This window comes from Mycteria americana, chromosome 1, assembly GCF_035582795.1.
Source record: "Mycteria americana isolate JAX WOST 10 ecotype Jacksonville Zoo and Gardens chromosome 1, USCA_MyAme_1.0, whole genome shotgun sequence".
NCBI classification, from domain to species: Eukaryota; Metazoa; Chordata; class Aves; order Ciconiiformes; family Ciconiidae; genus Mycteria; species Mycteria americana.
Window position 1 is genome coordinate 214308174 of NC_134365.1, and position 15162 is coordinate 214323335.

At 43.5% G+C, this 15162-nt stretch overlaps 1 protein-coding gene across 2 annotated transcripts in view; it reads left to right on the forward strand.

The window, feature by feature from the left end:
- Nucleotides 1-515: 515 nt before the first annotated feature.
- ME3 (malic enzyme 3) overlaps nt 516-15162 on the forward strand; it is a 135573-nt gene continuing 120926 nt past the window's right edge. The window contains exon 1 of one of the 2 annotated variants that reach the window (XM_075491154.1): nt 516-930. In XM_075491154.1, coding sequence (XP_075347269.1) covers nt 742-930 — 189 coding nt within the window. In that variant the 5' untranslated portion in view covers nt 516-741. The remainder of the gene's footprint in view (nt 931-15162) is intronic. The other variant, XM_075491153.1, reaches the window with a different exon arrangement.

Sequence of the window (15162 nt, forward strand, 5' to 3'; positions counted from 1 at the left end):
AAATGCCGACCTGCCCACAGCTGCTCGCACTCCAGAAAGAGGCATGTCAGACAAGTCCTTTCAAAGCGCTTCCCAAGGACTAGCAGCTCCTCCGAGCAGCCTTACCCCCCTCCACGTCCTGCTGGGGGGCCCGGGCTTCGCCCAGGGCCCAGGGCACCAGAACCAGACGTCAGGGCCGGGGCTGCCGCCCGCTCTCCTCAGCAGGGGCCCAGGCTTGTCTCTCACGATGCCCTTTATTAAGGCTAACGGAGAAAACACAAATTCGAAAGGAGAGACGACCGCAACGCGCCGGCGGGGCGAGGGGCTCCCTCAGGCCCCGCGATGGCGCGAAGGCGAAGCCCCGGCCGGGCGAACCCCCTCCCCTCAGGCCGCCGCGGCCGGCCGTGCTGCGGAGGTGCCGCGCAGGGGCCCCGGGCGGGCGGGCCCGCTGGCCCCGGCGGAGGCGGGGCCCCGGCAGGCCCCCCCTCTCCCCTCAGCCGCCGGCTGAGCCTTAACAGGTAACGGAGGAGGCGCGACCGCCGCAGGGTCGGGCGGGATCTGCTTCCTGGGTTTCCTTTCGCTTCGGCGGGCACCGCCGCGCCGTGAGGGGCCGGGCCGGGCGCACCTGGGCTGGGCTGGGCTGGGCTGGGCTGGGCTGGGCTGGGCCGGGCCCGCCCTCCTGCCGCGCCCTTCCCGCCCCGCCGGGCGCCCGTGTCCGCTGAGGCCGTCTCCGCCCCCGCCCGCAGGAGCCGCGGCAGGGCGATGGTGCCGGTGTGCGGCGGGGCGGGCGGCCGCCTGCTGCGGATGGCGGGGGCCGGCCGGTGGCCGCTTCTCCTCAGCGTCGCCCGGGGCCGCAGCTGCCAGGCGGGGGGGACCTCGGCCACCCACGGCAGGGCCCTGGCCGTCAAGAAGCGAGGCTACGATATCACCAGGAACCCCCACCTCAACAAGGTCGGTGCCGCTGGGGATTTGTTTGTTTTCCAGGGGCATGAGCGGCCTGGGTGAGAGGGAGGGGAGAGGGGCTCGGTGGCGGCTGGCGGGGTGGGTGGGAGGTGGGGGAAGGTGCTGGGCGTGGATCGCAGGTGTCCCAGCTTGTAAGTATTTTGGCAGCGTTGCCTGTGTCAGTCCCCAGCGTGCAGCCCCGCTCCGAAAAGGGGGTGAAGTGCTGGGGGCAGATGGGGGAGCGGCCGCACGTTGACCCAAACAGAGCATGGGGCGAGTTTTGTAAGGGGCCTGCTGGCTCGGCATCGGTGGCCTCCTTCAGAGCCAGTCACTTGGCTTTCCTCCGTCTGCTGCGGCTGCCATGGTGGTGGCACTGGAAGAACCTGTGTAGGGCAGAAGTGCCTTTGGCAAGAATCTGAAGCCATTTGCCTGAAATCACAAACAAACAGGGCGGGAGAAAGCATGGCCTCTCCTAAAAATCCAATACCAAAACCTGAGGTATTTTGATATACGGTTGTATTATGTGTGTAGGAGTGGAACTGATCATTTACACGTTCATGTTAAAACAAGTGTGTGTGGTTGTTCTTGTTGCAAAGCTTCCTTTTATAGTATATCCATAGCAATGTGTGTTCTGGTACCTAAACAGCGTGTTTTGCCAAGATTAAGATGTATTCATTCTCAATGCTGAGCAAACCTCAACATTTAAAAAATATAAAAGAAAAGCTTTAGGAGAAAGGTATTCAGCAAAGTCTGCAAGGTGTGTAAAATGGCACCCCATAATTTAGCCCCACACTACTTTTCCATCCCTTTCCATAATTTGAAAGGAAAAAAGAATAAAATCGGGATGCAAATTTTGGGATCAAATATGTCAGATTCAGGAATGCTGGGTTTCAGCTTCTTGTATTCATATTGCTAACTACAAATATGTTAATTACCTTAAAAATAAGCAGATATTAAACATGATATTGATAGTTGATGGGGCTGTGACTATTTATCATCTGCTTGTTATGTAGTTATCCAGTATATGAGCCTCCTGTGTCGTCTTCTGGACTTGGAGGCTCTTTGGATCACAACTTTTACTTTGTGTAGTACGCAGTGTGCTGGGCTTGCATCTCCTGCTACTGTTTCAGGATCCGTAGAGGTGCACCCCTAAGGACCAAGGCACACAATGACACAGGATGTTACTAATATGCAACAACTTTGTAGGCAATCTGGTTTGAATTGTTATACGGTGAATGTCTGTAAGACTGAAGAGAAGAGCAATTGCCAACTATCTCATAAGCAACAGTAATTCACCAGCGTTAAGTGGTTTTGATGGGTTTTTCTTCAGTATCTGACTTGTTCTCTTGGGTGTTTGATGATAGTTATAGAGAGTGACATAGCTAATGTTTCTAGTAGTCTTACATAAAATCAAACTGAAAAATTAATACTTTGACCTTTGCTCAGTGTAGTGCGATAATAACACACAAATAGTTGAATCTATCCCATATTTTAAATTGATCTGACTACCACAGAAGTAGATTTTTGAATGTCACATTTGGTGATTTTCAGAACTGAGGCTTTTCTAAACTGTTTTCTCCCCTTTCAGCAAAAGAAAGTATTTCTCTTTAAGTCTAAATGAAATGTTAGTCCATGTGGAGAAAAGGGAAGAAAACTGCTTCTGTGAGAGGTAAAATATATTCTAGTGTGCCATGTTTAATTGGCCATGAGAAATCTCCCAGCTGGTCTCCAGCCTGGTTGTTTGCTGTTTATGTTGTTATGTTCCTCTGTCAGTACAGACCTTACAATCATTGATATAGTCATCTGCGGAACATCCAAGTGAGGACAGAAATGGCTGACATAGGTGGTAAGAGATAAGGACTGCCTGTTTATGCACCTAGGTAACTAGTAACTAGTCATTAGTAAATGCTCAGGCCCTCTTTCCAAGCTTTTCTAAACAGGTTTCTATTTTTCTGTTGCTCTTTTTTGTTACAAAAACCAAAAGTTTTTTGTAGTATCTAAGGAATTAACTGTGTTCAGCTGAAATGGGATATTTTAGACAATTCATATGTTGTCAACGTATGATTGATGGCCCTTTGGTCTGCTATGCTGCAGGGGTGTAGGTCAAAATTAGGGATCTCGATAGGTTTTCAGTTGTTGTACTCTCATCACAAAGCAATTACTGTCTACCTGTTTGGTAGGTAAATGCAGGAATGGGGTCATTGCCATTTTTCTACAGTGGATCTTACTTTAATCTAAGCTGTCATCTGATCGAAGGCTGCTCTGCAGGGTATAGTCCTTACGTCTCTCCAAGAACCTTTGAAAAAGTTTTTTAAGTGAGGGTTTGGACACCAAGTGTTTTGCTGCTTTATTCAAATCCCTGGCTGTTTTATAGCTTTTGGGTGAAGTTTGAAGTGTCAGTCTAAAGCTATGAAGCGCATGGTATTTATTCAACGAAGACTATGTCCCTCCAGCAGAATCACAGACAGATTTAAAGTGAGGCTATTGCTCCAAGTCTTTGCTTGCTTACTAGGTCAAAGCTGCTTTGTGGAAGCCTTTCAGACTTAGAAGTCACTGCTGCCAGGTCCTGTGTAATACCCTAAATATCAGCAAAAGCAGGTGATGGATGTAAGAAATTTGCAGTTCTTTCTTTCCTTTCATCATTACTATGTGAAGTTGGCTGGCTTTTCTGATGTAAAGGAATTAAATTTCTAAATGTTGACCAAGGGTGCCAATACTGTATTAAGCATAGATTGTAAATGAGTTATCTTCAGTTCTTAAATTATTTGACCAGTCAATGCATTTTGTATAAGAGCTTACTTGACTAGGCATTTTGGGCAAAATTTAGAGGAAAAAACTGTCTTGCAGTTAAGGCAAGCCTGGGTTCCATCTCTGAGACTGGGTTTGGTTCTGTGACTGTGTGTGACATTGGGGATGTCACGTGCCAGGTAATCTTTTAGGTTAAATCTTTGGACAGTAGGAGGAACTTTGAAGACAGAACCGGTTATGCTTCATCTATGCTGATGAGACTTTAAGTGCATTGTATTTTTTCTGTACTGTTCAGAAATGGTTCTTCTTTCTGTTTGCAAGTATTACAGCCCTTGTCTGATCTAAGGGCAGGACTCGGGAAATGTCCATTCTTCTGAGGGGTACTTGCGGTCTTAAACGGCAATTGCAGTTGTTCTCAGTTGACAGAACAGTCTCAGAAATAACAGGAAGATGAGGAAGAGCTTGTCTCATGTTTTCATGAAGTGCCTCATGAAGTAGTTCTTCTTTTCCTGCTTTTGAATACTGCAGAATTAGAAAACCTAAAAATGTTAACAATGTCAGATAACCACAGAGAACCGGTAAGAGCTTCTGTGGCGATCCAAGTGCAAGCTGGATTCCAGGAGGATTTGTTAGAAGCTTTGGCCATGTGTAAGTAAGTGACTTGCTGACAGGACAGTAGCAGCGCTGGACTTGCTGAGAAACAAGTCTGTTCTACTGTGGGGCCTCAGCCTTGTGAAAAGCTAATTCAGCACTCGAATCCTGGGAGGAAAGAAGGCGTACCTCTTACCCACTACCTTATTTATCAAAGTTACCTTGTGTTTGGTGTGGTCAAGGCCGTGTTGTGTCCTCTCTCTGCTGCTGCTGTCAGTTCTTACGATTTGTGCAATTCTGTTCATCTCAGATGTGCTGTTCGTGATTCCCCAGTTCTTTCAGGGACTCCTTCAAATTCACGTGCCCTCTCTGTGTTTTAACAAACACAGACTGAGCTGGACAATTCCCAGTTTGACCATATACCTCCAGGGACTCAAGAATCTTGTCTTGTCCAAAATCGAGTGTAATTTTTTTTTTTACATCAGACCGCCTCTAGTTCTGCACTGTTCAATTGGAAGGTTGACGGCACTTCATGCGTTTTGCTGGAAGTCTTAATTTTGAGAGAAATCGTGCCTCTTTGGAGATCTGCCATCACAAACAGATGCAGAACTCAAGGTCACAATTTGTTTCCAGAGTGGCAGGATATTGCTGTATTTGAAGGGCTGAGATGCGTAACAGATAATATGCTGAACTTTTCTGCAAGGTGCAATGTAGAGATGAGAATTTGGGGTCTTCTGTGTACATCTGGATAACACCCTGTACTCTCTTGATGTGCATGCATGCTCTCATTTTCTTTTCATGGAATGTGTCATAATGAATTATCAAAAAAAAAAAAAAACCCAACCAGCAAAACAAAATTACCAGTCTGGATCTGTAGGAACGAAACTTTAAAGAATTGTTGTAGGTTTCTGCAGCGTTTTTGGAATGTACTGCTGTACACATCATTATAAATGCAGAAAGTTTGTTTGTCCTTCAGCTTTGAGGGGATCAGAATTGAGCTGAGGGTTCTTTGAACATAGTGTCAGTAATTTGCCACTGCAGCTGAGAAGAGATGATGCAGTCTTGCACATGACTGTACTCTGCAACTGTGGTGAAACAGGCCTAAAATTAGCTGGATTTGTAAAATGATTGCATTTGAACAAAATTAGTAATGAGCACAAGAACAGTGCATCTGAAATGGCAGTTGGCAAGATCAAATCGAGGCAGGATTCTGTTTTCAAATTAGTAAATCTCCTCTCTAAATCCACAAGGTTTTATTCTTACAACTGGAGTTTCCTGTTGGCTAGCTTTAGGTCTGGATAGACACATCACTACTGAGGTTGGCACAGGGCTTTACGTGGCTGCATGACTCCCAGCATTTGTTAACTTACCATCTGTTCATGTTTTGCAAAGTAAGAATATGAGGTGGGCAAAATTTGGAGGTTCCTGTTGTATTTTTCAGGAGCCCATAGCTGTTTGAGCAAGTCTTAGAGGACAAGTTTTAGACTGGACAAGTTTATTAAAAAAAAAATAAAATTAAATCCACAGAGGGTTACTAAATACGCTAAAACCACACCTGGAAAGTCTCTAAACTGGAAATGATGAAAGGATGGGAGTATGCAGGGGAAGAGTATCCTATCTACCTGTGCTATTGACTCTTCTTAAGGTTTATGGCTGCTGCTGGAGACAGGATGCTCGTGTAGATGAACTGACCTGATAGGACTCTCGTGTTTCTAGGGATATCAAACGAGACACTTTCGTGGCCAAACCGTGGCAGCACATGGGCCACTTCAGACCCAAGCCAAACCATAGTCGAGAGTGCTCTTTATCAAATCATGCTCTAGCTCTCCTAGAGTTGAAACATGAGTGAGATGGAGCACCATGCAGCGTGATGAGCCTTCAATGCTATCCAGGGCAGAGAGGCTGTTTCCATGTTTTTACTTGTTCTTTATTTCATCAGTCAAGCCTAGGTGTATCGCCATTGACTTCAGTGGAAGCAAACTCCGAGGAGATGAGCTTTGGCCCAGTATTTTGGCAAATGTGGTGGTGTTCTGAAAATATGGTTGCTCAGTTACATTTGTTTTGGCCTTCATCCTGGCACGTGGAGTTTCATTTTTGTTTGTTTGGTGTTAATGTCAAGCATATCTTTTTTTTTTTGAGTCCAAAATATCTTTTGGCAATGGCATTTCCTAATGTTTTGGTACCAAAGAACTTGTCGTTATGGCATGGTCAGCAAACTAAGCCCAAACTAAATCTGTCAGTGCTTCGGGTACTGGCAGCAGCCTGTAAAAGTCCCTTTGCTTCCCCAGCTTGGATTCCAGTCCCTCTCCCTTATCATAGCCAAACCAGGAGGCCATCTGCCTTCCTGTCCCTCTGCATAATCTTTTGCCAGTGCTGTCGCTTTCCCCTTTGGGACACCATTAATGCTTTGGGAGTAGAGCTCTTGTGGAAAAGCTTGGAAGTGCAGAGGAAGTCTGTTGCTGCCAAGGTGAGAGGGGTGCTGATGCACACCCTGCCTCTGTCCGGGTTGTACTAAGCCTGTAATATGTTGGTCCTTGTTTTGCCTTTATCCCTTGTAAATACATTGAGAGGTCTTGGAAGTATTGGTTCAGCAGCTTTTATAAGCGCTAAGTTTGTGCTTGCCGTCACTATAAGATATTAATAAAAATAAATTACATTTTGACCAAAATACTTGTTTCTGTTTTCCAAGCAGTTTATGTTATAAAAATACCTTTAAAATTGCCTTTAAGTTATGGAAATTCGTCAGGTTGGCAGCTGCCTACATTGCTTTCTTTTTATCATGCCTTTTCTTTTAGAGAAGCCTTATTCCCTACACCAGATAGATTTTGGTACGGCAGAGCCAAGACTGAATGTAGTTCTTGTTTCATAGAGTGGACGGAGTTTTTTGGCAGTTGAATAAGAATTGTACTTAAGTAACACAAACTGTTTGATAAATAGTATGAAAAGTGATATTGTTGCAGTTATATGGATCTAGGGCTGAATGTTACAGCTTGTCCAGCGTTCCTATTCATTGCATCTAGTGAAATGTGTGGCAAACAACCAGTTGATTACTTTGGAAGCAGTATGGATGTTGGCAAGAAGATGAAGCATATCATATGTGGGGCTGGTCCTGTAAACAGTCTTCACTGACCTCAGTAGGCTTCAAGCCTTGCCCCACGTAAGTAGCATGACATATAATGTCACTGACGTTAGAAACTGTGCTGCTGTATGTTGAGATGAGTCATTGGTGCTCATCAGAATTAGTGATCATTTAACTGAAGCTGCTGAAAGGCAGTGCTAATTCACAAGATGAAACAAAGAGTAATATTTTGTGGCTTGGTTTTGATTTCAGATGGATTTGTCATGCAGTAAGGTACCCACTAGAGATGGGTCCAGCAGCTTTGTAGTGCTGTGTGGCAGTTTGACCCCTGAATTTTTGCTTTTTGTGTGTCCTAGATCTGGCACTCGCTGAACAAAACTGGACCTAGAGCAAATTCCATTTGACTTGATTTTTGGATAAAGAGAATGTAAACTGGATTCCTCTTTAGATTCTACAGCTTCCATGCCCAGAGGAATGCTAGCTGCTGTTACTGGTGTTCATTCAGAGCTGAGAAAGGAAAGGCGGGTCTTTAAGAAAGAGACAAACCAACCCAGCAATTTCTTAGGAACAAGAGATGGAAATTCTTCTGATTTGAAGCCTGATGGTGAGAGAAACTGAGCACTCATGATCCTGAGGTTTGGGTCTCAATGCACAATGTCCCTCCTTCTAGGGGGAAGAGCCCCCCAGCTGATCGGACCATGTGATCTGTTTACCTGAAAGACCCATAGACTAACACCAACTCTCTAATAGAGTCTTACTTTAGTAGAAGCAGCATGTGGATTTTAATTCCTCTATTACAAGGTGAGAGTGTTTTATATAAACACTGAGTGTCTTATATAAAAAAAAAAATGCTGCTTTGCCCCAGTTTTCTCAGTGGAATATACTGAAATCGGTGAGTGGCAAAAATGGGGTTTGTTAGGCTTACAGCGGACGTAGATATGCAAGATCATCTTATAAACTTACAGGATGACCTCAGCTGTGTAGTTTGACCTTTAATCTTGTATCTCTAATCACCATATATCTAGTTTCTGTTCTGTTTTTCATCTGCTGACGCAATCAAGTGCAGTATGCAGTTTCTTAAAATCAGCATAAATTCCATAGCTTGCATATGTTGTGGAAACAGAACACAATAATTACAAATGGTACTGTATTTTTTTTTTTAATTTAGAGCACAGTAAATGGGATCCAACATAGTAAGAGGGAGTTTTTCAGTTTAATACACAGTAATAATCTTCTGGCTGTACCCTATTTGTCCCTTCATGCTCCCTTCCCCGCCCCCACAAATAATTCTTGGTTTTCGTGGCATCTGCAGAACCCTACACATAATCAATTTTTTTTCTCTTTAATAAGAAAGTATACTGGAACAAAGCACACATAGTCATCTTTCTATTCACTAGACATGTTTTGCTGAGGGGCTTGTGCTCCAGCTGTATTCCACAGTTATGAATAAGGTGGACAGAGATGCGCCTTCTGCTCAGAAAGAATCGGGCTCCATAAATTTGTTTATCTGAGAGCCCAGTTTGATCCTACTGTAAGCAATGGCTAGTTCCTGTGTGGTGGGGAGAACCAGGATTTAACCTACAAACTGTGTTAACAGACAACTGCACTCTATTGGTACCCCTTGCTCAAGGGGGAAGTTATGAGTGCTTATATTTAGGCTCCTCCAGGGCTTTGGGATAGTTTTCTATTTCTGACTTGCTATAAGTGATGCTGATTACCTTCCTGCCCCTGCAACTTGCCTGGCTGATGGGAGGTACTGTGCAAACAGCTGCTTTTGGGCAGCTCTCCTGTGGTTTCAGTGTTTTACTCATTCTTCACTTCAAAGAGTACCCCAGCCAGCACATGCGCCCGTGCAGGCAGCACACGGGCATTTCTAGCACCGAGCCCCTTGCAGAGTTAGGACTTGGAGTTTGATAGTGGAGCTGCCAATGCGTGTGACTGCTGTAGCTGAAAACTGGATGCTGCCCTGAATGGGAGACGCCTTGCTTGTACCTGTCTCTGATTAAATGCCATGCAGGAGTATAGATTGTCCTGTTTTGTTGTTTGTTTTTTACCAAGGGAACAGGGAGCTAAGAGGTAAATGGTTATTTTAATTATCCTTAGGGTTCTGGATCCAGAAATATTCTTACACTGGCAAAACCTAGGAGACAAGTTAGGCTGAAAAACCAAAGTTTTTTTGCTTTGTCTCTTGCTTTTCCTCTAACTGTTACTTGTTTTTCTGTCTTTTTCTCACTGACTTATCAGACCTGCTACCAAACCTTGAACAGCCTATTGTAGCTTTCAACCTAATAAATTCTTTTGGGACAGACTTAGCTTTAGAGCTGTTGTGAGCAGGTCAGACAGGCCTTGATGGTTGGGGCAGAATACTGTGCTGTAATTCGCTCTCTTTCAATAGAAGGCTTAGCACAACAGCGAACTTGACTACTTTCAGCTTATAATGTGCTCTAGTAGAGATGATGAGCATGTTTTTAATTTTTAACCTCCTCTTTTGAGGCCCAGAGGTGACACTTGCTATCTGTCTCCCCAGACAACATGACATTTTGATAAATGACTTATGTATTGTTAGCTTAATACGATATCTTTCTTTTAAAAATGTTTTAAATGGCAAAGCTTTTTATAGTTCTGCAGCTGCCAAACACAAAGCTGAGACATAAACTGAGCAGACTATGGGTCTGACAAAGAAAATAACGCCAACGCAAAAGTTTTCTGCATATCAACATTTTTTGCTTCCCTTCACTTTGCAGCTCTCTGTTGCACATGTATCCTTTTTAACACATGGAACCATGGAATCGAAAGAGATTTTCAGTAAATTTTTGTATTGTATGTAAAAAAAGATGAGGTCCACATCTCAGAGCAATTTTTTTCTGTGTGTCTAGCTTATAAAGTGATAAGTCTGTCTTGTAGTATGTCCATATGGAATAGCTCTGTTCAGCCTTGTAAAACATGTAGTTAGGGCTTTACTGTGTTTCTCAACATAGGAAGGAATTAGTTATTTCAAATACAGCAGTGCTATGTTCTCCTGGACAGGACATCTTGAACTTTAACTCTTTGGCTTAGCTAATGGATTTGTCACTTCCCCTAGTGGTTAAATTCCTTATGGAAACTATTAAACTCTGTTTAATCTTCATTTGAAGGGTTTGATGTTAAACCTGTAGGTAATTTTAGCTGTGGTTATTTGCAAATGAGAGAATGGATTATACGTGCCAAATCCTGACATTTTTGGAAGCGTCCAGATTATTAAGAGTTTCTGTTGTCAGGATGGTCTAAGCATGTAAGCAGGGCAGGGGCTGGAGGGAGAGATAATGTGTTTTATTAGGCCAACTGATTTAGGTGGGGGGAAAAGAATTAAAACTAGGGATTTGCATGTTCATAGCCCTTCTTCTAGCAACTTGGGGGTTTTTTATTCCCAACTAGATCAGTTGGTCCAATAAACAAAAAAAACAAACAAAAAACCACCCCAAACCTCTCCCTGTTAGCTGTTTCCTACCTCACAGGGGATTAGATGGCTTCATGTTGCCATTTGTGTCTGTAGGTAATTGCTGGGATAAAACAACTGCATCTGTAAATCAGATCCCTTGATCACAATTATTGGAGGGACAAGGCCCTTCTCTCCCCTAATACTGTATAAAGGTTTCTAAATCTATCCATAAAATAAGCCAAATAACAAAGTTACTTGCTGAAGTGCTAAGTCCGAATACTGTGGAAAAAACTAAGTATAATCTAAAAATGTATCTTATCTCCAATAGATTTGGATTTTTTTTTTTAAAAGACCCTCTTTAAAAAGAAAAAACCTCTGGGAGAGCAAATCGTTTGCGCTCATGTGATGTGCACAAAGTCTGAATTCCAGCAGACACTCTTGTAGGCAAGAGAAAAAGGTTGTGCAATGGTTGCAGGAGCAATGAAAGACACTTGTAGCTGTACTAGAGTGGTTTAGCAGTTTAGGTGCTCTCTGGGTGAGAGATGCAGTTTGCGCAAAAGGATGGGAAAGCGTTTGAAGTGATGCGGATGTTGGGAAGAAGAGTTGGAAGCTCTTCTCTCTTCCCCCAGTGCCTAGCAGATGGCTTGGCTTGATGGGTGAAAGTGATGGAAAGCAATGATAAATGTGACCATGTGCTCCAGGTAGGTGCATCTACAGAAAACTTTCCAAGTGTAAGTTAATGCTGATCCTAATGCAGAATGCCTTGCGTTCTGCAGTGTCTGCTACTTTATACTCACTAGTGAATTTGCTTACATTGGCATCTTACAAGCTTGTCAAGTAAATCGCATTCAAATGCAAACTCAGTTGCTCAAAGGTAATAAAAGAATTTTTTTCCCTCTCAGGTTTGGAGGATTTTCAGTGCACGTACCACCGGGACTTGTTTCTCATTGCACACATGCAATAGATTCCTCTTAGGTTTGGTAAATTGCCCAGGTTGTCATGCGCACCAGTATTTATTAGAAGGATACATGTGTGACATGCCTTTCTCTCTATTTGCTGATGCCAGCAGCTTTTACTGGCTTATGTCTAGGGGCAAAAAAAATGCTTGCAACAGCACAGAGGTCTCCCTTCGCATTGCTCTTTGGATTCTAAGAGGCAGTGTAGGCTTAAACCATTGGGAGGCTTTCCACTGGTTTCAATGAACTTGCATCAAGCCTTTTTTGAATACAGGAACAAGCAACTGCACCATTCAAGATATGAGATTATTTGATCCCAAAAGCATAAGATTAAAGATAGTATAGTGTGAAACTTTACCATCTTGCTCTGTTAATAGATAGTAATTAAAATGGAAGCATATGTGCAAATTTGTGCTTACAAAATCTCAAAGCAAAAATGGAATTTGCCAATATCATCAATTTCTACTGATACGGAATCACATGAAGGCTCCAGCTGCTTCCATAGTTGTGTGTCCCAAAAATCAAAAGTGCTTTTTAGTACCTCTTTATTTTAGCATTATCTGCCCAAGTTCATTCGTCTTCCTTAGGAGCTTTGGAGCAACCAACGCAGTGAGGCCTTTCCAATGCCAAAAACTGTCCTCTGGCATGTAGGCAGGAAGAGCAGGACTTCTTCACAAGAGCTGCTGGAGGAAAAACTAGGTTACTAAGTGAGATACCACAGAGAGCTTGAAGCTGCCCTGGAGAGTTCTTGTAGTAGCTTAATAAAACTTACAAAAGTGCCTTTGAATTGTGACCTTCCAAATGTCCACTGGTCAAGGGTAACTGGGATTATGAAACCAGAATTAATGCATGACTGATGCTTGCTGAAACAGGGCCACTATCCCTAAGGGCAAGTAATTGTTTTGGATTTAACATGTTAACTGTATTTGAAGTTATACGATAACAAAGTCATTTCTCATAGAAATAGAAGTGATGCAAAGGTGCTGGAAAGCAGCAGCAAGACTCTGGCTGCTGCTGGAAAATAGGTTTGGTATTGGCCACTTTTTAAAAGTTAATTGCATTTTAAAGATAAGCTTTAATGGATTTGGCAGTGAGAGTGCAACTGTAACCAGATCTTGCTGTTTTGTACAAGTGCCTTTCAGGTTTCTCTGCAAGGTCAAATGTCCTATTGACTGGCAGCTGGACTGCTTTGCTTGTAGGAATGTAACTGGTATTTGCAACTGATGGAGTTGCAAAATGAGTTTCCCACTGAAGCCAAATATAAAAGTATATGAGAGTCCAGCAGTTTCACTTCCTGCAAAACTGAAAACCCTTGTAGCATTTATTAGGATGTCCTGCAGGGAAAGGGGGATATTAATCTTGTTTGACTTATAGAATCATAATATTTGCACTGCAATTTGTAACACAGAGCAGGAAGTTTTCAATTAGTATTTCCTGAGGAATAGCAAATTCAGTAAAGTGGAGGCTTTTAACTTTTTACTTTTTGTCAGAGAATAAATAAAGCAGCTCACAGGACCTTAAATGTTCCACAGTGTTGGAGTAAGGAAGAAGAACAATGAATGAAGTTACAGACCTACGAGGAAGCAATGAACAGCTGAAACTGTTCCTGTGTCTTTCTCAATGTCTTTGCTTGGCATCATCATAATTTAATCTCTGAACTGTAGTACTGTATCAAGTGAGCTTGTGGGAGTCATAAACCTCAGTCTTGTTGATAAAATAGCCACTTGGTCAGATCACCGCTGGTTTTAAGTTTCCTGCTGTTACAAAATTGCTCTCAAAGTCAGAGCTGATTGCACTGAACCCTGATTTGGGGCCCAACCCAAATTTCCTTGAAGTCTTGGGAGCCTTTTCCCTTTCAGATTCGTAGTAATTCCATACTATGGGTCATGCTTTATGTCTCTTAGAGAGGCTTAAAACTTAATTTTGAGACAGCATCGCTTTTTCCTGTCCAGGCAGAAGAATGTTGCTGGGAGAGGTGAGGCACTTGGGCTGAGGAGCCTCTAGTATGTGAGAGTTTCCAGATCTGCAGTGTGCACGTATGCATGTGTCCATGGCAGTGAGACCATCTGGGTACATGTTATTCTGTGCATTGCAGATACTCCCTATCTCCATTCTGGATGAGATGAGGCACTCCTGTCCCTTAAGTATAAGGAGAGGCCAGGGTGACCCATTCACCCACAGACACCTGCACTGTAAATGTCTAAAGCAGCTGAGATACATTCATGCTGTGAATGGGCACGTACTGGATGGCTTGTGCTGGAGTTGCTACTCTCTTTGCCACTGATGTTTCAGGTACTCTAGCAAATAATTTCCCCTCTGTGCTTCAGCATGCCTGTCTCCTGCCCAAAGCATTGCTACACAGACCTCCTTTACACAGTGTTCTTTGAAAACTTTGTCCACCTGTTTGTAGAACCTTGTAGGCAAAAAGATACCAAAGGACAAATAGTGCAACAGAATGAGCAACCAGTTCTTTTGAACCAGTTTCTTTGTACTCCCTATTTTTGCTCACTGCTATTTTCCTGGAGAGCCTCTCTTTGCTCAAAAGAGATGGAGAGAGGGGCAGAGACGAAAGATGAAAACAGGGAATAGAGAGGCAAGTACAGGAGCTCTGTCCCGTGGGATGAGGAGGAGGCTTTACTGAGCCTGAATTCTGTTGCCTCAGTACGTACTTTAATATTAAAGATAATCAAGTTATCTCTGAGGTTGAGGAATCTTTCCTGCCCTGTATGTTGTATAAAGCAGGGAGAGACATTAAGGGTTGCTGCTCCTGTGCAGAGCAAGTGTGTGCAGAACGCCCTGGCAGTTTGTAACTCAGGGCGGGAGATCCTGTGTGTAGTTCAGGTACTGAGTCTTCACACTTGCCATTACCCATGCTCAGTATCTCCTGAGGTGGTCCAGCAGGTGGTGGATATTTCATCTAAGCTGTTGGTAAGACCAAACAATCTATTGTCCAAGGCTGCCACAAGAGTCCCTCTCACTGGCATTCTTTGAAATATCGTGGACTGAAAATGTCTCCTTTTTGCATGGCATTAATTTCTCAGGGTGCCACGTGTGCGTTCTGGTAATAGATACCGTATGAGCACAAAAGGGAGACACTGGACACCTTCCTGGGATACTTCTAACGTTACTGTTAAATGCATAATTTAAGTTTTAAAAATATCACCTGGAAAGAAATATGTAAAATATTACGTATACCAAGAGCTTACATTCTCCTATCAAGAGTTTGTGTTTATTTCCAGGGTTCTTGTGTTTGTAGCCAGGATTTCGCTGAGAAGAAATATGAAGTACCTCCATGCTGCGACTGATGTGCCAAGGGTGTGCTGGATTTACTGTGCCTTTTCATATTTCTGCAGCACACTTAGGCTGCTTCTCGGTATTGCATTTGCAGAGGTCTGACATGTCTGGATGATGAGACTGACTTGCATCTGGGAACTGTGGGGTAGATTCAC